The 24794-nt window shown below is 37.3% G+C and overlaps 1 protein-coding gene across 4 annotated transcripts; it reads right to left on the reverse strand.

Moving 5' to 3' along the window:
• On the reverse strand, positions 1–24794 carry AGA (aspartylglucosaminidase). Of its 4 annotated transcripts, XM_058838651.1 has the most exons (11): positions 24585–24794; positions 22440–22593; positions 21200–21312; positions 18473–18585; positions 17587–17701; positions 15554–15629; positions 14723–14830; positions 12523–12656; positions 4928–5001; positions 3232–3322; positions 1–942 (listed from the first exon to the last, which is right to left on the reverse strand). In XM_058838651.1, exons 1-10 carry the CDS (start codon positions 24727–24729, stop codon positions 3233–3235), a joined length of 1122 nt encoding a protein of 373 aa, XP_058694634.1. In that variant the 5' UTR covers positions 24730–24794; the 3' UTR covers positions 1–942; position 3232. The 4 variants fall into 4 exon arrangements, with proteins under 4 accessions (XP_058694634.1, XP_058694638.1, XP_058694637.1 ...); XM_058838655.1 differs by lacking the exon at positions 3232–3322 and having other exon boundaries at positions 2–942; positions 24585–24792; XM_058838654.1 differs by lacking the exons at positions 1–942; positions 3232–3322 and adding an exon at positions 4354–4386 and having other exon boundaries at positions 24585–24792.

Here is a 24794-nt window from a genome sequence, read left to right on the forward strand (position 1 = left end):
CCACCTGAAATGGAGAAACCTGGGAACACATTTTAAACTTTATTCAAAAAACAATGCAGCACAACACAGAGATCACCAGCTTTGTTACCCACCCCCAGTGAAGTAGCATTTGCATAGTGCTTTCACTCCAGCCAGTTGAATTGAAAAGCACAATATTGGCTTAGGCTAACATTATTTTAAACCTATGGCAATATCCATTAAGAACAAGTAGAGAAAAAAATAATGCACAACCTCTCATAAAAATAATTCAGACTACATTTCTCAAACTATAAATAATTCTATACCAGCAAAATCCCAAAGGTTTTAATAAAAAAGAAACAAAATCCAAACACTCATTAATTTATTAAATATGTTCTCGAACTTCAGGATGATCTTAAACATAAAAATGAAAGTTTTGAAATGTCTTTAGAAAAACACTCGTTACAAGATATATATAAAAAAGCTAAAATTGAAATTTAAATTTTATATGTAGACTACATTTTTAATACTGCTGAGCCTATGAAAGTGAAAAATACATTTAACCAAAGTTCCACTCAAGGCAAAGATGGCAGGCTGTTGGGAAATTTCTTAAGGATGGTATTTTTGCATGAAGTGGTCTTAAATATAACAGTGTAACTTGCTTTGATTACAGCTGAGAAATAACACTTAAATCAATACTTGGCCTTGTAGAGGATAAAAATAAAAAATGCACTTGACACAAGAATGCAAAAACAAGCTTAAAATAATTTTGTATGAAGAAGAAATTAGAAAAACAATGCACTTGCTTTTCTCTTTACCTTACTGTACATGCAGAATATATATCCTGTGCTTCTCTGGCAGCTCATGTTAGTTGCACTGTTTTTGTCACTTCTCAGCTTCTTTCCAAGGTTCAATCATCACCGAGTATTTCAATGCCATACAGTTTCACCTAGAAATCCATGCAATGTCTCACGCTATACTTCACTAGAAAAACAGAATATACTTATTTTTAATCAGTCTAAAGTCATCTAACGGGACAAGGCTTTACAATACAAAATAAAAACCCTTCTATAGATGCACGCTTTCAGCAAATGCATTTCTTAAAAACATGAACTGACTTCAAGTAGGCCAGAACAAATATATCTCATATTATCATACCCATTCTTTTCCCATAAATTACTCAGGATAACTGCAAGTAATTTAAACCAGTGTCAGATGCTAAAAGTAGCAACAATGTTACACAAGAAGTCCACAATAAGGACTGAAGGTTTCAGAAAGTTAACTTTGAAACTTTTATATCTTTGTAAGATGTAGAGCCACTGAAAAGGAATTAAAAGTAAAAAAAACCACCATCACATAAACACACCAGAAAATATGGTTTCCTTTTGCAGGGGAAATGCACTAAACATGCTGTCTCGACGTTAGCTACTAAAGGTTCTCGGATTCCCACAGAGCCCAGCCCTGACAAAGATCAGGTCACCGAAGCAAGGTGTAACCATACAAAGTATCCCTCTACAGCCTGACTTGGCCTGTTCCGACACAGCAATACAGAATGAGACATAAGCACAGAAAAGAACTTTTGCCATAAAGCTATTCAGATATGCAGATATTACAGTACCTATAGAAGTTTCAACTGTTTATATTTTGCTAATCATAATTTGTTTTGATAAACTAGAACAGGAACTATTTAGTTATCGATTGAAACAGGAGAAAAGCTGTAATGGGACAAAATAGAAGGTGGAATTCAGGTGAGGGAAATAAAACCCTGAAACTATAGTTCATATAAGGAGGTTCCCCTCACTCCCCAGTTAAAAAAAAAAAAAAAATTGTCATTATTACTAATCTAAAACTTTATTTTGCAGATCTCAGGTGATGATAGTTTGAATGTAATACATTAGGTGTTACTGAACTCAGTCCCTGATAATGATTACCAGTTGCAATTCAAAAAACCTTTGTTTCCTCCTCATTGCTCTACACAAGCTACATTTAGGTGCTACCTAGAACACATTACTTTCAAATTCAGTTTAAAGCCTTATTCTTTGAACATGGTGGATTAATTTCATTTAATTTATTATACCAACACATGAAGCACATGAAAAAATTCAAGCACTTGAACTTTGTTCCTAAAATTTCTAGAATCCAGATAAAGCCTAGTTTTCATACATCCATTTAGCTGTATTTGTTGTGAAGTCTTAAAAATTGATATGGTATGCAGGACTGACAGCTTTAATGGTAATAAATATTGGAAAAAAACGTTCCTGAGATAGCACTATTAATCAAGTTACAGTCTTCTATTTTGTCAAAAATACTAGTCATTGTGTTAATTGCAAGGTTTCAGGTGACAATCAGTCAGCAGGCTCTGCTGATTGAGACGAGTCTTTTAATGACAGTTTAGGTGATTATATTCACGCTATATTTAGAGCTTGTTTGGGCTGCTTGATTGAAAAAATAACAGAAAAAAACCCCTTGTAACTGACATTGTGATTGTTTCCTAGGAACGAGAATGACTGGGGGACACACAAAATCTGCAGCTCTTGCATTCCACTCCTTTAGTGACAGAACTGCAGGCTCAGCCACCAACTGGCAGCAGGCTGCATCTATTCACAATGAGTGAGTCAAGAACCAGCTATACCCAGTGCTAAGAAAGCACATCAACTTTGAAAATCAAGTATACACAACTGAAACTATGTATTTAATATCAAGGGTATCTGAAATTACCTTGCTTTCTGACAGCTGCTAATTTAGAGAGTACTGTACATATCCACTGAAAATATTGTTTCCTAGATATTGCAAATAATAACAGCATTGCAAACAAACAGTAAGGTCAAAAGAAATGACCTTCAATTGTTCTTAATGTCCATTCACATATAATTTTGCCACCATGATACATAAATTATAGTAATAGTAATTTATTCTATAATTTCTTTGCAGGCCAGCCAGATGACCCTAACTCTCTTCTCTGGTACAAAAGCAAGTTTTTGTTGCTTTTGAAATTTCTTTGGGTTGGCTAGAACTATAATTTTTCCAGAAGTTTTGGAAGACTTTATAAAGGTGTGAGTTTGAGGCAGTCAAGACACAGGAAAATATGTACTCAGATTGCAGAAGAAAATAAAACAATTCCCACTTATTCTCTGCAATAAAAATGAATGAATGAATGAATGAATGAATGAATGAATGAATGAATGTAGTTTTTTCAGTTATAAAATATCCTGAAACATAAATTTCATTTGCTTGGCCATATGATCAAGACAGATGGCAGTCACAATCTCTCACCTCAATCAGTGTGCACTTTTCTCTTCAGGCTGTAACACTGCTTTACCAGATCACCCTGAAGCATCATTTCCAAACACATGTTTCCGTAAACCTGTTAAGTAAGGCTAAAGTAAACGTTCTTGATGTAAGAAAGATTTACTGATCATTAATTAATTACTGAGATTACAATGATATCTGCTAAATTGTTCTCCTGTGGACAGGCTGCTAACATTGCCAGAACATCATTACAAATATTGAAATTTGTTAACTGTAAATTCCACACATGGGATGGCAGACCTGACACTGTGACTGCATAAAGAAAAGGGTTTTGCCTAGGCTGGTAGTCTGACATACTTGGTTTGAGAATAAAATTTACTCATTCTATGAGAAAAGAACGCCTATCTTGTAATTCTGAAGCATAACATATGTATGCTGTTAGCCATTCACTATTAAGTCATAACACAATTGGGAACAGACACTTGTTAAAATGAAAATGTCATAAATGGGAGGTTAAAGAACCACACTGACAGCAAATTCTTGCTGTCAGAATTCTACCAGAAAGTTGCCTTAATGTCTTACTAGTGAACTACTCAGGAACTTGGTCCGTTTCCTGAGCTCTGCTGGTATTCAAGGCATGCTTACCAGATGCTTACCACATACTACCTGTTGGGTGGAAAGAGTTAAAACCAGAAGATATGGCGAGGAGGGAATAGTTGTGCTCACAGTGACCTTGCAGCTGGGATTGCTAAAAATGTCAGTGTGAGGAACAAATATGTCCATTTTTTATGTCTAGTGTGGTTTATCCTCTGCCTGTTTAAAGTGGAATTCTTGTAAACATTACACTCTTACAGAGATGCACAAAGCCTTTTATGGTAGTGAGGCAGGCAGAGACCCTCCTGGTGCCCACTAGGATGAGCTAAACCCAAGGAGCCTGTGTCCCTGTGTGTCTCTGCTGCCCTGTGTTGTGAACAAGGTAATTAATCTACTCTGCATATTAGCTGTGGCTTGGTGGTTGCCTTGATTCCCTGTGTTTCACACATTACCTAACCAGCACTGACAGGAACAGACATGGGTCAGGATGTATATCCTTGTGGAATCTTCCATCTTCCTAAAGAAGCAGGTCTTCACGTGCTACCTTGCTCGTCATCTCATTGCTTCTTACTGAAACTGCTCCACCTAGTATAAATTAATTGCTACTTATTAAAGGAAAATGAGGAGAAAAGCATTATTTGGCCTCAGCATTATAGGATAATTAGGCAGGTTATTATTTCAACATGAATTTTCATGTTCCACATGTAATAGCACAATCATTAGAAGAAATGCAACAAGCCACAGATGCACAAACTCCCTGCCTCTGAGCAGCACTCAGTGTGCCAGCAGGTCCATCCAACAAGGCCCTGGGGCTGAGCTTGAGGGCCTGTTACCTTACTAGCAGTGGGAGCTACTGGTTTTATGCAACCCCACTAAAAAAATCACATACAGATGTCAGATACTTACAAAAACAGAAAGCAGCAGCTGCTACAACGTACTGAGATCTTCATAAAGCTGAAAATGTTGGACTCCAGTGTCTAGGTCTATTTTGGAACTTCCCAAGAAAACGTAACTTTTCCCTTTATGAAGCACTCTAAACAAATAGTGAAACTAAAGGCTTCAGCCTTTACAACTGTATTGTTCAGGGATTTTGTTATTTGCTGTGAGAAATACTTGAGGTACTTACATGAGATAGTCTATTGGATGACCATGTTGCCTCAACTTCCAGTATGCATTTGAAGCTCTTCCTAAATGCCAAATCTGGAAAAAACATAGGTACAAGGCAAAGCATAATGGTTAAATTCAACACTCATTGGCATGTTATGAATAGCTGCCTGACCAAAGTGCAAAAATTATAATTACAAATGACAGTTGGAATATTTATCTGACATTAGCACTTATATTTGTCACAGTGAGTCACTACATTATTGTTATAAAAGTACAACTTTATGCAAGATCAAGCTTCTATTCCCAAATCTGAAAGTCTTGATTTTTCAAATTAAGTTACAGGGTTATGGCTCTATTCTTGAGTGTGGCTGCAGATGTTATCTTAGCTCCACTGAGCATATTGGTGATTGTCTCTTCCCTAAAACTCTTTGTGATTCAGTAACCAGACATCCCTTTGACAGAACTCCCCAAGAATCCAATCTCATAGTCTGTCCAAACACAGCGGTGTTAACACAAAGCACATCTCACAGTGACTTTCAATTAAATAGCCAGTCAAGGAGACTGAATTCATAGTGCTCACATTTTCATAAAGCACTGTAGTAGCAGCAGCTGTTCTGAAGTTGTAAAGCCTCCTCAGTCAGCAGAAATTCAAATTCACATTTTAACAAAGAGAAGGTGATCCAAAACCTATATGGGGATTCTGTACTTTCCCATCCTGAAAATGGGAAACCTAAATTAAGTATTTACATGACAGAAGAGAGAATAAGGGAAACATTACAATAGCCTGTTGATAAAAAAAATGAAAGAATAACTGGATGCCAATCCCAGTTTTTCATATCTTTTACTGAATTTTACTGGGGGAAAAACAGTAGATGGGCCTCTAGCCTGAGGGTTGAATCACGAAACCTGCAGAGACAGGCACCTTACCTCAATCTGCAAGAAAATTTAGAAGTCTTCTTTTGCCAAACTAAGAATGTGCTGTCACAGCTGGATAATTTTCCATGCTTCTCAGTTCCCTACTGTGTATCCCTGCATTCTACCTTTTGCTGGTATTAGCAACTGTGTGGCCCTAAAGTAAAACAGAACAGCTTGCTTACATTTTGAAAAAGAAAAAAATTACTTGTTTTTAGCTAGACAGCAAGCTGATCCATTTTGTGGAGCTCCACAATTACCAGAACCAACTGCTTAATTGAAGAGAGAACACATACTTCAGGATGTGGGTAGTAACACCCCTTTTGAGCAAAAGATTCTATCTTCAGCTGAAACCATCCTTTAGACAGACAAAATACAACCTTGTCTTCAGCCTTTCTTTATTAACTGTTATTTATTATTAACACTTAATTGTTCTTTGTCCAGTAAAGTTGCTTTTGGTGGATATTGTTAGCACTGCTGTAAATATGATTCCTGGAGCTGATGTGCTTACAGGAATGATGATGGTATGATATACATACCTGATGAATGCTCCCTCAGCAAGCCCTGCAGCCTTTTCTTGCAGCTCTAGATGGGAAGTTATGAACCCCACAGCAGAGCCCATGGAATGGGGTGCAGGCAACTGCTCTTCTCAGTGCAAAGTGCAGAGGGAGGTCAGAGAGCCTAAACTGTTGGATCTGGAATGAAGTATGCACCAGTCTGCCAGTCCTGGTACAGGAACAGTAACCTCCAGCAAAGAGACACAGCAGGCAGGGAGAAGTAGCACTGCAGGAATCAGTTAAAGGCTGGTAACACCCTTAAGCTCAAGCAGCAAAGTGATGTTGCCCTTAAAGATCCGTTTCTGGGACTAGCACTTTCACTAAGCACTAACAGAAGCTGTCATAACTTTAGCTGAGAAGGGAGATCACAGGACTTTTCATGTTGGCAGATTTTTAAGAATGGGTACAGATGGAATGTCAATAGCTACAGTTCATTAACACTGAAGCTACTCCAATGTAATTTATTTTCTACTCTGTAACATACAAATTTGTCTTTAGTAACAGCCAGATTAGCAAAGCACACTTGACTGCATCTGAATTAAACTTGTTTATAGTATCTTTTACATCCACCCTTTTAAACTATAATATTTTGCTACATCTATTACTGTAAATCCTTCAGAAAAAAACCCCACATAGCTACGGAAATGATTACACAAGGAAAGTAGGAAACTGTCAGTTCTACATTGCAACCCAATGCTCAGGAAAAATGCTGCTGATAAAAACATTAATTTATGTGAAGTTTCAGTTTCTTTGTACTTCTGTATGTATTAGCCTGCCAACCCAACCATAAATCTCACAGATGATCCATGATAATTTGTTTTGGAATTTTTCTTGTAACAATGTCTATCCAGGAGCAGCATTAAGCTAGCAGCATAACCGTTTTTATTTTCAAAAAGCCTGTCTCACTGTATTTAATAAATAACCACATATGCCATCAAGCATCTACTTATGAACAATACACATTCATGATCTCACTAAGTATAATTCTAAACCTGTACTGCTGCAATATTGTAATCTACTGCTTCAGCAATTATGGCACCTTTAAAAGGTCATATCACATAGAACTGAATCCTCCCTGACAAATACTACATGATAAAATTATACTACAACACAGTCTATGTCATGCATGAAGTACACTTCAAGAAGAAAATTAAGCAACAGCTGAACCTAGATGGGTGTAGCCAGAATGTGTCAAAAAAGCTGCTATGACAGGTCTGCTGACAGCAAAGAAAGCAAAATTAATATAAAGAAAACATTTATAAACTGACAGATTACAGATTTGAAGAAAATAAAAAGTACCATTAATGACAGAACAGGAAAAATACTACTGTGATTCTTCTGACATAGGAGAAAAAGCCTTTCTCCTGTTTGGGAGGGTTAGGTCTATAACAATCTTTCTATACTTGTATTGGAAAAATAACAAATTTGGGTCTTCCCATCTTCTATAAGAATACTCAAAAAAACACAAGGCCACAGGATTTCTCTGAAATCCAGTGAATTGAACTGAATAATTCAATTGAATTTCTAATTTGCATTGAATTTCTAAATTGAATGTCTTATTTTTTCAGACATTTAAATAACAAATGTCCAGAAACTAGAAATATAAAGTGCAACCCAACATTCCATCTACATTCAAGTGGCAAAGTCCACTGCTTTCTATATAATTACCCAACACCAGCAATCAAAATCATAACCTAGCAACAAACAGAATTAGGGTCAGAATGTACTTCAGAGTCTGTCTGGCAAGTATGCAAAGGTCACTGTAAAGGTAGGAGCTAACACACCAAGACAGCACTGCACCGCCAGCTGTATTTACTTACATTGATTTCAACTGTTAGGGGAAAAAAGAAAACACAGCTAAGGTTGTTAAATGCACAAACATAAATGTTTGCTTCTGACTCAACAGCTTAAACAATAACAATATTAGTCACAAAATCCTGAGATTCAGTCATTTCTGCTTCATGAACATTTCAGTTTTTGCTGTAAATTTAATGGCATTTATGCAGAGGAATGAACAGACCCTCCAATGAAAACACTTGTACTTCAGTGCTTAATATATAAAATACCTGCTGTATATTAGAGCTAGAGTAAATTTAAATGTATAACTGATGTTTCTTCATGCACACAGACTACAGATAATAGCACAGAAATCCTGCATGTTTCAAAACAGGAATGAACAGCACTGTTAATGGGTTACAATAGTCACATGATAAACTAAACTCAAACAACAAATGCTGATAGATTCATGTTGGTGTATATAGTATTGTACATTCCTTCTAAAAATCAATCTTGAATTCTCTAAATTATTCCTGACTGAGGCAGTTACAACTGATAGAACATGTTTTAGTGGTAACCTACAAATGGTGAAAAGACAGGGAAGCTTTCTTCAGCAAGTGCATAGGAAACATTGCCAGGGTACACACAGATTGCTTTATTAAGGAACAATTTGATGAGATGCAAAAATAGAGCATAGTTCACTTTTAGTCAGACTGTTGAGCAAAGATTCTTTTTCTGTCTTTAGAAACAGAAAAAAAATGGCTAAAAAGAAGCTAATGAACTTAAAAAATCCCCACAGCTTTATAGGCAGATGCATTCAATTGAACCATTAAATCACAAATCCTCATATTCTGTTGTAGAAGTTGGATAGTCAAAGCTGAAATAGAAAACACTAAAATACTTTTTGCAATTCCAGAAGAAATTGTCAGTTTTTGCTAACTTTTGACAAGAGTCTGTACTTGATATTTATCTTTCCTAAAAGAATTTGTGTGTCTGCTAAGCATAACAGAACACCATTAACAACCATTAAAGAAATACTTAAGATATTTACCAAGCACATTAGTTTTCTAATTCTGAATTCCATCCATAATATCAGAATGGTACATTCTTAATATTATGATTTCACATATTGTCAAATTAATGATATATCAAAATAGTTTACACAAACTAACCCTTTTATTTATAACTAATGCAACATCACAAAGCAACCCACATTATCAAACCACATGTATTAGTGCCTATGTCTCATGGAGACAAGTAATTTTCATAGAATAATAGAATCAGCAAGGTTGGAAAAGATCTCCAGGACCACCATGCCAACAAAACCGTATCACAAAGTGCCATATCCAGTCTTTTATGGAACGCTTCCAGAGATAGTGACTCCGCCATCTCCCTGGGCAGCCCATTCCTATGCTTGACTACCCTTCCAGTGAAGAAATTCCTCCTGATATCCAACCTGAACTTCCCTCAGCACAGCTTGAGGCCATTTCCCCTTGTCCTGTCACTGGCAGTCTGGGTAAAGAGGCTGCCTCCCACCTGGCTACACCCTCAGGCAGCCGTAGAGAGCAATAAGGTCTCTCCTGAGCCCCATTTTCTCCAGGCTAAACAACCCCACTCCCTCAGCAGCTCCTAGGATTTACTCTCTAAACCCTTCAACACCTCCACTGTCCTTTCTCTGGACTCACTCCAGCCCCTAAATGTCCCTTGTGTTGTGAGAGGCCCAGAACTGGACACGGCACTCAGTGTGGCCTCACCAGTGCTGAGCACAGAGGGACAATCCCTGCCCTGCTCCTGCTGGCCACACTATTGCTGATACAGGCCAGGATGCCATTGGCCTTCTTGGCCACCTGGGCACAGCTGGCTCATGTTCAGCTGCTGTCGACCAGCACCGGTAACCTGACTATATAGAAAGTTAGCACTGTAACAGTGACTTCAAAGTACACTGTTATAGGGCACTCGTAACCTTTACTGGCATAGACTAGCTAGTACAGAGTGACATAAGCACTCTAGAAAGCAAGCTCTGGGTGTTCCCAAACCTCTCTCAGAAATGAATCTTGGAGGATTCAGCTGCAGCAATTTGAGACATTACCACTCAGCTCCCAGTACTGAACCTTCTACATTCATAAGCCACAATGCAATCTCCAAAGTAGAAATCCCTAGGATTTTATTAATCTATTTGCACTTGACTGCCCAAATTATCTGAAGATAGAGCAGCCATGGCAGAAGGATTGTAGGTAGCACAGGTAGGAAACTCATCTTAAGCCATTACAGATATATTCAGTAGGAGTTTCTCTGACAAAAGCTTTCTGTGGCCTGCAGTGAATACTGCTACAACAGGCTCTGAGGATCCAGTGACAGGAGTCAGTAAATCACTTTGTGAATGAAGCTCAATAGCACACCATTAAAGATAGCCAGTCTAGTTTGAATGCTTTATTTCCAGCTTTTAAAGATACCAATTTGAAACAGAAAGCAGCAATCAATCAAAGGCACAGTACACAAGAATCTAAACAACTTTACTAATACATTAAGGTGTGCTTTTATTACCCAATGATTTTATTTAAGTAGACAGAGAATAATTAAAGTGACAAGACTCTCTTTTTATTCACTCCCCCCTTTTGCCATTTCCTAGCTAAAGTTTAGCAAAGATTCCATCAAATGATCAGTAAGCCACCAATTTAAGAGAATGATCAAACAGATCTTCAAATACCTGTGGAATAATCCTCATGATGCTAAAGTTCTATTACAAATGAATCCTGGTGTTTCTAGACACACAAAGTGACAAAAGCCAGAGCTGTAGGTAACTGTCACACTCTAGGCATTCAACTGCTCCTTTGCAGAGGTTAATGCGCTGTCGGATGGGGTGAGTGCACAGCATATTACTGACAAGGAAATCACTGGGATTATGGTTCATAACTTAACTTCCACTACAAAAAACAGGTGACAGGATGATTTCCAATTGTCTCCATGTCCAGTCAGTCAACCAAAATTCCTTGAAGGTTTGCTAGCATATACTCTCTATTCAAATGTTGTTTGACTCAGCTGTTGTGGAACAAGGTAGAATAGTCCATAAGGACTTCTTACCTCTTCATTAAAGCTTTGAAATAGTCTCCACTACTCCTCAAGCCTCTTTGCATGTCAGCATTTTCATGCAATTTTCTTTTCAAAAGAAAAAACTTGGACTAAATCTTAGAAAGATAATTAAATATTCTCAACATAAATTTTATGTGTAGAGTCATAGTTCCACTTCCAGCCCATTATTCCTGATGTCTGACAAATATATTTTTAACTGTCAAAGCAAAGGGCCTGTTGAATGATTATTCATCACTTCTGGCTACTCAGTTCTTAGGAAAACAAGCTAGAAACAACCATTTTGAGATGTAATAACTGGTGGAACTTGGCAGTGTCCTCTTCTAAGTTGAGATGCTAATGAGAGAAAATAAATTAAATGCAGTCTACTACTTGCTCAGTTGGTTGACTTAACAAAGGGTTTGAAACCATGAAGTGAAACCGAGTGAATCCTGGAATTTTATTACATGCAGCACCTAGGAAAAAAAGAAAAGAAGTTTCTAATTTGCTACATTTGGGATTAGTGTCTCTGACACTGTATTTTATCATCTAAAGATCCAGTTACTAATTCTACTACAGTGGTGTGATTATTCTTTTACAATCTGTTTAACCCAAGACATCTTGAAAGTATTTAATTTTTAAGTTAAAATATAGTACTACTGACTGCTGTAGTGCAATTAATGCCCTTATACTACAATTAAAAACAGTAACACAAGTCAGGAAAATCTCTCTCTCTTTCAATCCTGATTAATTTAATGAGTTCCTTCAACACTAATCTCTTAAACACAGAACTATAGGAAGTAAGAGAACAAAGAATAAGCAAAGCAGTCTAACTAAATAATCCACACTGATTAGCAAATTGTACTTCCTACTGATCTAAGAGTTCATTAATGAGATGCCTGGCACAATGACTACTCTTAGATCACTTTGAAGCTGTGCTTAACATTTATATTCTCACTCCCTTATGCCATATCTAGGGAAGACAAAGTAGTCTGTTTTAAAAACCTTCAAATTAATCATATACAGTCCAGGAAAACAAATGAAGGTTGCAAATATTTTTGGGTTTTGCTAAGACTTCAAAAAATTTTGTGAAAGCCTACGACATCAAAACGCAAAATTAAATTATCTCCAGTCTGCACTAGGACACAGCTGCCCTGCTAACCAGCATTCCATACTGTGAATGGACAGTACCACTGCAGTCTTCAAAGACTAACTCATGACTTCTTTAAAATCTACATTCAGTTTTGTAAATCTGTGACCTAGTTACAGTCAAGCAACTTTGTCTGCAAAAGAAAATACATACCATAACTTCCAGTTGTATTGGCACAAACGATAGCACCAAAGAACTTTGGAGCGTACTTCTGGATTCTGGAAATAACTTTCTGACAGGCTACTGTTGGGTCTGTTCCCATCCTCATGTATTCCACAGCTTGATAACTAAAAAAAACCCAACCCCATACCCAGAAAATTAGCCATACTCAGGTTTTATAACTTAAACAACTACAGAAGAGACCTTGGTTTCTTTGAATAATGGAAACACATGATAAATAATTTTTAGACCAACTTAATATTGGCAATTGTAACTCAACTTTTACATAAAAAGCAATTAAAAGCAAGACTAAAAGGGACTACGAGATGACATCTATATCATGTATCAGTCTATGGCAGGCCAAGCCAAGAGAGAACTCTGATCGTTAGCAGTAGTAGAGGCAAAGCAAAAGATCAGTTAAAAAACTGCAAGGAGCAGTGGCTTAGAAGACTTAGAGGCTTCTATTTGTCATTACACGATTGAATTTGACATTAGAAGTAATTGCTAGTTTTGATAAAGGTTAATGTCAAGATAGTTTTTTGAGGAAAACTCAGTATTACATTACTGATAAATTACTGAGTTCAGTAAGCATTAAAAAAATCTTTCAGAAAAAATTTAAGTTTCTGAAAACATCAAAATTGACACATTTTATTTATTTTAAGAATATGAAGGTATCATGTTTTCATCAAGACTTTGAGCCACTTTCAAAATTTTTGCAAAGTGATTAAAAAAAACCCTTATTCTATGAGTAATCAAAATGAATTTTCTTTATATCGAAAGGAATTGCTTGAGATGAACCAGTTGCATTTCCAAAATATCCTGAGGTAAAAAATTACTTATGTTTCCATTTTCTTTTAGAACCTGAAGATTAAATGGTAACTCATGACAGACAAGCAAACATTTTATCGCTTTGATGAAAGATGCGTATACCAAGACCAACTCGTTACACTAAGGCATCTACACACTGCATTAATTACAGATGTTATCAAAGTACCACAGAGAAGAGTGACTCTTGCATTTTGAGACTCCCTATTATCTTTGATTTATTCTAACAGTCAAACAGGTTCAAATTATCTAAAGAGAACTATCTGAATATAAAGCTGTATTTCACAGGGGTCTCTTCACTAATCAAAAACTCAACAAGAAGTTACTACATCAAGGAAGGCATACAGAAAATATTAGCAATTTTGCCCTTTATTTGACACTTCCTTCACTTCTGGGAGGTTAATTCTTGTCTTTGTTTTCATGTGGGAATATCTAATTATTATGGAATTAGTGAAAATCTTTATCTATATGAACCAGTAATGAATCACCTAGTCTGGTGGTTAACCCACTGATGCCAACATGAAACATTTTAAGCATTACAGACAAACACTTCAGGCTGCTTAACTGCAATCTAAGCTTTTACTGACTAACCTTATAATGGAGATCAACTTACTACTCATCTTGTTATTTTGTATGGCAAGATAGATCATTTATGAAGTTGTCAACTGCCTTGGATTTGAAAGACTGACCCAGAACCGTTTGAAATTCACTGACAATATCTGTAAATATCCATCAGCTAGCAGGCTTTCTTGGCTGCCAGTTTCAGAAAAGTTGTCTGGGCAATATAAAGGCCACTTCTATATTATCCTTTAAGCATCACTGCCCATTATGTTCAGCATGGACTTCCGTAATTGATTCCTGCTGAGACTGACCCACAAGGATGCTCATGAAGAGAGCCACATCTTACACAGTGTATGCAGCCATGGTGACAACACTAAAACACCTCTTTCAGTTTCCAATTACATGCAATTACAAAGGATTGCTGCAATGATACCACCTATGTGAGCTGAGACCCACACCTCATCCTTTCTACAATTTATGATACTTTCCCATACAACAAATTGCTTTGGAGAAGAAAGCTAATCAGTTCTGCTAAAAAGCATACGGGTTGGAAATATTACCCACTGACTGTTTCCTCACAGCTGTCTGTCATCAAGACATTTAAGATCTGTCATCAAGATATTTAAGTCTCTTCTTTTAAGACAGATCATAATAACTTGGATCTCCTACTGTTCTTTCCCCTTTCACTCCTTCCTTTACTCCCAACTTCAGCAGCCACTAAGTCAGACCATATTTTTAATCAATATCTTCATTTGCTGAGTCCACATTTTGCTGCAGAAATCTAGCAAAGTCTGCCCTAAGGACAAACCTGGGTAAGAAGCGCATCATGATGTCACCATCCCCAGTGGCTGCAGCTCCTCCGGCTGTACTATCTGCATAGGATCCCGCTCCAGCTATCGGAGAATCTCCAACACGTCTGCAGTGAACAGCAGAAAACAAAACACAAACTTTGTTAGCCTTATTGCCTCCAGCTGACTTAGCATTAAACCCACAGGAAAACAGAACAGGTAAAGAGGTCAATCCACTGCAAAAAGTCTTGTCTTAAACTACCTGTGAAAGTGATCTGTGATAACCTGACAGACCTGAGGCTTAATCCACCTCCAATGCATAACTGTCTATTATTATACTGACTATAGTTAAGCCAGGGAGCTTTAGCCTGTGGGCAACAGTAAGCAGCTGGGGACATTAATATGTTCAATAACTTGTTGCTAAATCCAGAAGTCGTCTGACTTGGTTGACAGACAATAATCCTAACTGTGTAGAAAAAGTATCTCCAAGACAAAACACAAGCCTGAGGCTCTGATTTTATGTACATTTCTTAGGGGACTGTGAGCGTCTCCAAAATGCTTATTTGTCTCTGGTGCCTTGCCTTACAAGTTGTCTCACAACTGTGCCAGTGGTTTGTGTCTCTATATGGCAAATTAAGCAAGCTGAGAAACAAGCATTCCCTCAAATAAACACATGTAGTCTTTCAACTGAATCAGTTTCTCAATATTAGGATTTATGGCAAGTGCACAAAAAAAAAAAAAAATCAAAGCATTTTGTGATCTAAAGGTTAACATTTTAATCCCCAATGACAAGTTTAACATGGGAAGCAAGGTGGGGAAAAAGGCTTTTTTGTAAAATCAGACATACTAACCCTGGAAGTTTGTGGATTGCACCATTAGTAGATGTCCCAGAAGCAACGGTTCCATTCACACCAATTACAACCATACCTAAGATTTTCAACAGGGAAAAAACATATTCAGGAACACTACTAACATATTTATTTAGTTAGCACTACGCTTATCAAACAGAACCACAATGCCCAGACTATCCAAATTACTGATCTCCTGAAAAACAAGAGTTGTACTCTTTAGGAAAACAAGTTATTTTTAAAAGAGATTTGAAAATTTTTACAATCTATTACAAGTGCTCAAAAAGGAATGTGAAATAGTGAATGAATGCCACACTGTTCAGAGCTATATACTGCTGCTGCTGCATATGCAGCCACTGCCTCCTGATACACACCTTGTTAACCAGTAGAGAACAAGTACCTGGTGTCACCACATTGAGTACCAATACCATCAGAACAATGAAGTTCAGGAATTATAAATGGTACTTGAAGGAAATTAAACAAGTCAGAAGCATGAGCTTAAATTTGGCAGAAGATGACATACTGACTACCAAAGTAACTAGAATAACACGATGGACAACCAAATGTACGCATGAGCCTACCCCTTGCTAATTTTGTGCTGGAAGGAAAGCCACTGCCTCATACTAAAGAAGTTTAGATTGTCACGTGGAAAGATTTGGGATCAGTTGTTTCTCCATAGAGCAAGACTTTACCTCCATAGAGCAGTAGAGGCATGAATTGCTGCTAGCATAAAACTCGAGTACAAAGAGCCAGGAAGCAGAATTTGATGAGCTGAATTCTGTTTCTCTGAAGTCTCTAAGCAGTATCTTCTTCTCTTTCCTGACCAGTAGAAGCTAAAAACACAGAGGCACAGACCCAATAGCCTCTGCAAAAAAAACTGGAAGGGCATCAGCTCCTACCAATGTCCAAAATGTATGCTGAATGAAGACTCCTCTCAAAATGTGCTACTCACAGAGATATTTCATATGTAAAACAATGGGGTGGGAAAACTTGAAATAGTAATACAAAATACCATCATTTACTACATAACAGCTTAGGATTACTTAATGATTGATCAATTCCTGAATTGTATTTAGCAGATTCCTCTCTCCTCACACTCCACAATTTCTAAGTTTTCCACCACTTACCGAATTACCCCAGCAAGTAAGCTAGCTGTCAACTTGAGAATTTGGTAGGTTGCCTGACTTCTGTAGACTATTAATTGATTATTAGTAAGATGAACTAGAAACAAAGAAGAAAGATTCACACTTGAAACAGCTTAATTCTTGGTATTGTAAAGACCATCAGACAAAAAGTTCTGGATTGCTAAACTGAGAAAAATCCAAACTAAACCAAAAAGTGCAGGTTTCAAGACTACAAAGTATAAAGATATGAAAGACATACATCTGTAACTGCCCTAGTCCTTTGTCTGATCTGCTCATTAATCAACTTACAGGCTTAGCAATTAACAGCCCTCCATCAGAAAACTCTTAGAAGTTGCTGGGACTACTACTACTACTACCCTGTTTTAATGTTAGTTTCTGTAGAAATTCACTGATTTAGAAAAGAGACAGAAGAAAATTAAAGCAAACTTTATTTTACAAGATTAAGGAGTGTGACACACACTGCTTTTAGTTGGCAACAGGACTACTGATATACTCCTTTCTTCTACCGCTGCAAGGCCTTTTAAGTTGGTCTGACAGCACACCATAATCAAGATGAGCATAATTATTTTTAACTTAGTCAGTTTTCTAAGCATCCACAGCTGGCCAAGCAATTATGCCAAAGTATCCGTGGGAAAAGCAGCAGGGCAATGATAAAGAGCTAATGGCAAAAAATGAAGTAAATGTCTGTGCAACCAGGCAACCGGAAAAAAACCAAAACAAATCCTACTTTTAGGCACTCCATCCTAACATGTAAGTAACAGAATCTTGAAACCACTATAAAAAGGAAACAATTCCTATATGAAATACTTTCCTTAAATACTTAAATATGACTTAATCGTTAGAGGAATGAGAAAAAAAAAGATCACCATCAGAGTTACCAAAAGCTCTTACCAATAGTATCGTGGTTCTGAACACTTCTTTGTGAGCTGGTCTGTTCTTCTTTGTAAGTTATTTTTTCACGCCGTTTATAGGGTCCACAGGATTTTGAAGAGTCTGGCACCACATTCTGTAATTAGTTTGTTATTTGCATGAATAATATGACATATTCAATACAGATACAGTAAAAAATACTCGAATCAATACCTATAATCTACTATAAAGGAAACAGATGTCCTTAATAGATGTACTTAAACCACAGAGTTCTACTAAGATCCCACAAATCGTTTTGTTTAATGAATAAAGACTGGTTTCTGGTATTATAAAGTAAAAAGGTTTTCCTGGAGAAGTTACATTGTTCAGATTAAAGACTCTCCTTTGCTCAAATGACTGGTCAAAAAAACCCGCAAACCAGTGTACAAACGTAAGAATCTGTAACACCCAAAGTAAAAAAAAATCCCCATTTAAACAACAAGCCAAGCTCACCACAACAGACAAATTTAACGGATATCTGCACTAACCTGATGTATTCATAGGTCTGCATAAAGTCTCTCAACTAATTATTTAAAGATCTTAACTATTACTGTAAGATTTTCTTTCAGAAATTTATACATGCACTGCTTTGTTTATTTTGCTAAGTCCTGTTCCAGTTAAAAACTAAAATAAAACTCTCATATCAAAACACAACAGCAGCAAGGTCAAAAGCAGCAGGATCTAAAAAATAATAACTAGACACATACACTTCCAAGTCTAGCAAGTGCTTAGTAACATCAAGTTTTTTCTGTCTAATAAGCAAAATTTATTTTTCTTCACATGTAAAGTGTAACTTCAATATAAGCTAAAAGGAAGAGGCAATGCTGACTTTCTAAATCCCCCCTTCACTGCCATCACTGCACTGTACCTTCCAGTAGTTTGGCTGACAGCTTTGATTAAGCCACTCTGAAAACAGTGAAAGGGATTTCTGGGTAGTCAAATCTTCATATGGGAACCCCATTCTTACAGCAAACAGGGAGGCTTGAAAAGCAAGAACAAAATAAAAAAGAAACATTGATTTATTCACAGTTTTATGATAATCCATTCATGTTATTTTTTTTTGGAAATCAAGAAATTCTAAATCCTTTCTGGAGACGAGAATCCATCTTCAGGGAGCAGTATCAGCCACTAAAGTGATGTACAATTGTAGGAGCCAACTCTCGATTCACAGGCAGTAACATAAAAGTTTTCCCATTGAAAAAGAAACAAATGCAAGTCCGTTAATCAGCTGGACACAACGAGTGTGGAGCAAAAATAGACTAGGCTGTGAGGGTCACAGAAATAAGTAAGTCATACACATATATTTTCCTTAAAAAGCAGGTTTTTATCATAAATAACAGCACAACATTTGCAATTAAAACTGCTACTTAAAGAAAGCAATCCACCAGCTTACATCATGTTACACTTCCTCCTTGCAGCTTTAAAAGTGACAGCTTCCTTGTTTTGAAAATAAATATAGTATTTATATAGCAGAAGAAATACCAACACAAGCAATGAAAGAATGCTACACTTCTAAGAATGACTTATCATTAGGCAAAGGGAAAAGAAAAAAAAGATCAACTGTTCTTTCATCTTTCAGCTGTAGATACCTTTGATATTTCCCAGTAACAGATACTGTTGCTAGGTTCAGAGGCTTGAATTTATGTTATCAATCCTTGATAATAATGTCATTATAATACACAGTACACAGCTGAACAAACTTATCCAGTCCAAAAATTAAGAGAAGCCTTCAATTATTTCTGGACTGCTTTTCTATGTTTTTCTTAAAAACTGAAACAAGTAAGGTATCATAGGAAAAGAAAACTGACAGCTTAAATGAAATATATATTTTCCCACTTACAGAACAAACAGGCAGAATTTGTTTTTTTGTTTTGTTGGTTTTGTTTTTTGTTGTTGTTGTTTTTTGTTTCTTTGTACGATAAAATTGTGCTTGTGCGTGTTTGCCAGCAATTCTTTCACAATTTTTTAAACATTGTTTCTATTCCAGGAAGCATAGTTCCTAATTTTGCATCTTGAATAAAAAAATGCCTGCAGAGATTACATACGTTTATACAAAAAGATTTTACTGTTCTATTTTTCTCTGTAATGTAAGTATTTCTACTTAGAAAATAAACTGTTTGTTCTCTCACATGCCAGTTTGAATGTTCAAATGGATTTTCTTTTTATTCATCTTCACCTGGTGAAGACAATCAATTTCTCTTATCCAAGTTCCAATTTCCACAAAAAATACATTTCTTCAAAAGAAATAGTCTTTCTCAATTTCTCCAGTGCTTTCATTAACATTAAACATCACCTCCAATTTTTACTCAGCTAAAAATTTAGCTTTCATATCTTTCTTTTGCCACTACTGGGAGACATTTTCTTCTGAGCAAGCTATGACTGACAGTAAGAACTCAGCATAACAAACTTGTCCATATACCCCCATTAGGCAAAGAGCTATCTTCACAGACGATATCACTTAATGATACTTAAATCAGCACTTTATTCCTTCTGTTTCTTCATCTTCCTTATCCTTTCTGCTCATTCTCCTGATTAGAATTTAAAAATACTACGATAACTAGCAATGAGGGGCAAATGAGTATTAGAAGTATTTCTCCCTCCAGTACTAAACTCCTGACCAATTTATTTTTCTGCACTACATGTGAAATCTCTCTTAAAAAAGCCACTCATAATCATGGTCAATTGCCTTACATTAAATAGAATCTACAGGTTTCTCTGTTCAGACCTTCAGTCAAATTGTATCCTCACCTCTCAAAATTGTTCCATTTTACTCCATCAAAAAATGGCTCCTGCACTTACTTCAGTACGTGCTAATTCCTTCAAGAATATTTTATTGTCTCATATCAATTTCAAAGCACTTGAATCACCATTAATGCTCAGATGTCATTTTTCACTTATCTCCATATTTCTTTCTGAGCAGGTACAGGCTCAGAACAGGGTTCTTAAAAGCCAAAATCTTGTTCACCACTCACATACCTCTGGGGAATGAACACCTCTTTTTGAAACTGGTACTATTCTACCAACAGCAGCCTGTATTTAAAAAGCTAAACTAAGCCTCCGATTTGCTATTGCTCTTTTGTTGTGTCTGGGAATACAGCCTCTAATGAGCTTTTTTACATTTAAGTTCTCACTAATACTTTTAAACTATGAAATATATTAATCACACTCAATACATACCAAAATATTAGAATTTAACTCTAATGCCTATCATGCCATTCCTTGGAAAAAGTTACTTCATCATTTTAAATGCAACATTTACATCTAACATTTCTATAGTGTCTTTTAATAAATCATCTTTGGTAACTTGGATATCAGTGATATTAGCAAAGCCTTGGGATTACAAGTCAGCATTTGCAGTTAAGCTGATGAAAAAAACCCATAAAACTATTTTTTTCCTTCTAAAAGTAAACCTATTTCATAGACACAGAATGAAACAATGAACTATTTTGAACTATTTTGAGTAGATTGATTTGATTGTCAAGGAATTCTTCCACTAATATTACCAAGATGAAAACTATATTACCAAGATGGCAATTTTATTAGGAAGTGTTTTAAAACGAGGATTTGACTTGGAAACAGTTAAAGGAATAATTACCTGACTCTCCCACTAGTAATGTATGCTTAGTGTATTCAATGACCTTTCGTGCTACACCAATTGCATTTTTCACACGCCTGAGATCCGCAACAGCCCCAACTTCCATAGTGTTGCTGGAAACAAGGAATATTTAAAACTTATTAAAACTACAAGAATAATTACACATTTTTTACTAGACAAAATCTGCTCTCATCTAAATCAAAAAGCTTGCTCCTTTAACATAATGCTTTAATTGTTCTATGGCACAGACAGACATCAGCACACTAGTAGGGAAAGACTTCCTACATATAGCTTCCTTTCACAGGCATGGATATGTCGCCCAAGAAACAATACTTCCATTCACAGTAATATTTTCAGTAGAGTAACTATTTTGTTACATAAGCTCATAACATGAACTTGCAATTACTTTTTAATCAGGACAGCTTTAAATAGCAAATGAATTATTGAAGACAATTTCTCTGAAAGTGAAATATTTATGGACTGAATGTAAAGGGAAAACTAACAATGCTACAAACCATCTGTTTCAACTGTTATACCTAGAACTGGATTAATGCATTAAAAGTGAAGTCATTTCCTACTCTTCCAACAATCAGGTATGTTATTTTCCCTTGTTCCAAGTTAGCTTGTCCCATAGTCAGCCCCAAAGCAACAAGATCCTTTAACAACCCTCAAGTGTGTCAAAAATGGTGTGAGAAACAAGTTAATGGAAGTTGGCTTTCGCTGGTACTATATGAATTGATATGAATATTATTAATTATATTGTTGATTAAATATTATGTCGTCAATACTGAGAGAGTGATACACATTGTGGAGTGGTTGATGTATTAGCAGTCGCCTAGTTTTGAGGTTGGTTTTCATGAGGATGGTTTTGTGTGTTGTGGTGTGAACTTGTGAGTTTACACTGAATGGCTGTTGCTGGCCAAACCTTTGAGACAGGACCTTAAAAGGAGCATAACTTCATCCAATGATAGCCCTGAGGACCACAGTGAAACTGCATCAGCGCTGAGGACAGTGACATGGACAGAGACTATGTAAAATCAAAATAAATATGCATCAAACTGATGCAACACCAGGGGTATAAAAGGCAGAGCTGCCATTTTGTGGACAAGCCTCAGGCATTTGGCCACACTCCCAGTGCTGTCCCTTCTGCTTTTATAAAACTTTTATAACTCATTCCCTCTTGGGGTCTGAGTCATTTATAACAGCAGGGATCATTCTTTTCTCCATACAGTTTCCTTACCCATCCATAATCATTGCATCCAGAGTTGTTTCTCCACTTTCATCTGGGCTTCCTCCATATCCCACGCTCCCATCGCACTGATCGATCTCACACTGACCACAGCCTCTCTCAACCGCGTCAAGCTCTGAGCCTCCCGACTCTAAAACTCTCCAAGCTGTAATAAACACAAATAATTAAATGTCACTAGGGAAAACACTTTCCACTGCTGCTTACAGATGGACATGACTCAGGTGTGGCGCACTACATAAGTGGATAAAAATCAGTAAACTGTAAATTATAAAGTGAAAATATAACCAAAAGAACATAAAGCATCACTTTTCTAAATATTCTTTTTCTTGCATATCTGATCAGTGTTTCTTAAAGAGAAACAGAGCTTTTCTTCTGACTGAGGTATAATTTATTAACAATTACCACAAGCTCTCCATATCAAATACCCTTCTCTGCCCGGAACCAATCATTACTTTATCACTGATTGTTTAAAGCCTTCTGGGAGAATAAAGAAGGAAAAAAAAAATCTTTTGACTCTAAAAAAGAAAAAAAGGCCAAAAAAAAGAGCCACCCTCAAAAGCTTCACATGAGAATATTAAGAAAATATAATATAATATATATTATATATATTCTATATTATATATAGAATATATAGAATATATAACATAATATATATTATATAATATTATAACATATTTATATATATAATTATACATATAATATTAAGAATATATTCCAACTGCAGAACAAAAAGGTATAGACCTACATCAGTAACTACATAAGTACAAAAGCAAAGTGAAAATTATATTTAAGAAATTAAGTCTCCATGTTCTCCTGTTCAACCTTTCGTCTTTTGTTCTTCAGGATCTAGATCATGGTGCAGCTTTTTAAGACATTACAGATGTGTCAGATGACATGACTTGAATACACTGAGCCTGAAGGCATTGCACATACAAGATTTCACAAGGATGGACCTCAGGCAAGATATTCTAAGGTGCTTGAGCTTGCTGTCACTGACAATCACAGTCCTGCTTACTCCTATTTGTGCTGGCTCTGGCGCTCCATCACCTGACAGACCCAGCACAGGGGAGGCAGCACATGCACACAGGCCAGCTCTTTTAGCTGAAGTAAACCACCTCAAGAAGGCTCGTGATCACAGATGCTGCATGCCAACTACTTGAAGTTGCCTGCACCAGGGAAAAAGTAAGACTTAATACCATGCATCCACCTCCATATGTGCTTGCCTTTACTACAAACTTCAGTGTGAGGAGTATTCTCTGACTCATATTACCTTTACTGCTGTGAGTAGGCTTGGCACAGGCTTTCAGAAGCTGCAAAGCAAGCGCCTTGCAATTTTCATGAGTATTTCACTTCTGACTTTATTTGTAACTTATTTCACAAGCAAGCATTCCATAGTATGGGGTTATTTTCAACTCTTCTGTAATAAAAGAATCTGCAAGTCTTTTAAAATTACTGTTCACAGCTAATGTAGGTTGCCATAGGAAAGCCCGCTTTGACTGTCAATAACACATCACAAAACAATAGAGCTTCAAAGAAATAATGTAACTACCTAATTCTTTAGGGGACAAGATGAAATCCCAAAGAACCCCATAAATCACCATTAAAAAACACTGCACAAGAGTGAAAACCACATTATTAGCAAAAGTATGTCTTTGATCTAGCTCTTCCGCAGTTTCTAACTCCGCTCCTTAGTTTTGGTGGGTTTTGGTCGGGTTTTTGTAGCGTTATTTCCCAAAGGGAATAGCGAAACCATTCGCTTGCAGGCTACCGGCGGCAGAGTGAAGGAAGGGCAAGCTCCGGGGCTTGGTCCTTCCCATTAGAAGGGTAACTCTTTCCAAGGCACCTCCCGCCACCTCCCCTCTGGCAGCGGGGCTGCCTTTGAGCCGGACGGGGCAGCGCGGGGAGCAGAGCCCGGGCCCTCCGGACCCAGCGCCGCTTGGCAGCCGGGTCACAGCCCGCTCCTTCTGGCCGCACACCAGCCAGTCACGCCCCAGAGACTCATTTTCCTTAAGCAGCACCAACACCCAGGTCTGCCTGCCGGCCCCTCAGCAGGAGGGCGCTCCCGAAAGGCACCGAGCAGCGCACCACAGCACCGGCCCACCCGCCCCGCTCCAGCCCGGGCCCCCGCCGGGACACCTGTCTCTGCGGCCGTCCTGAACGCCCAGGTATTGATGACTACAGGCAGAGCGGCAGCTGAGGCGGCGCCCGCCGGTGTCAGCACAGAGAGCAACAAGAGCGCGACCGCCATCCCCCGCCAGCCCCCGCCGCGTCCCGCCGCCATCGCCGCCCGGTCCCCTGGGCCGCCTCCAGCCAGGCGGCGCAGGCGCACGGCCCGGCCCAGCCCGG

Source organism: Poecile atricapillus, chromosome 4 (genome assembly GCF_030490865.1).
Source record: "Poecile atricapillus isolate bPoeAtr1 chromosome 4, bPoeAtr1.hap1, whole genome shotgun sequence".
Lineage (NCBI taxonomy): Eukaryota > Metazoa > Chordata > Aves > Passeriformes > Paridae > Poecile > Poecile atricapillus.

Bases quoted from the DNA above. Each gene is read 5' to 3' on its own strand.
- AGA (XM_058838651.1), bottom strand. From the start codon at position 24,729: ATGGCGGCGGGACGCGGCGGGGGCTGGCGGGGGATGGCGGTCGCGCTC. The intron at 15,630-17,586 runs GTAAGAGCTTTT...TGAAAATCTTAG, and splicing joins TCAGAACCACGATACTATTG to GTATGGTTGTAATTGGTGTG. The intron at 3,323-4,927 runs GTAAGTACCTCA...CTTACTTAACAG, and splicing joins CATCCAATAGACTATCTCAT to GTTTACGGAAACATGTGTTT.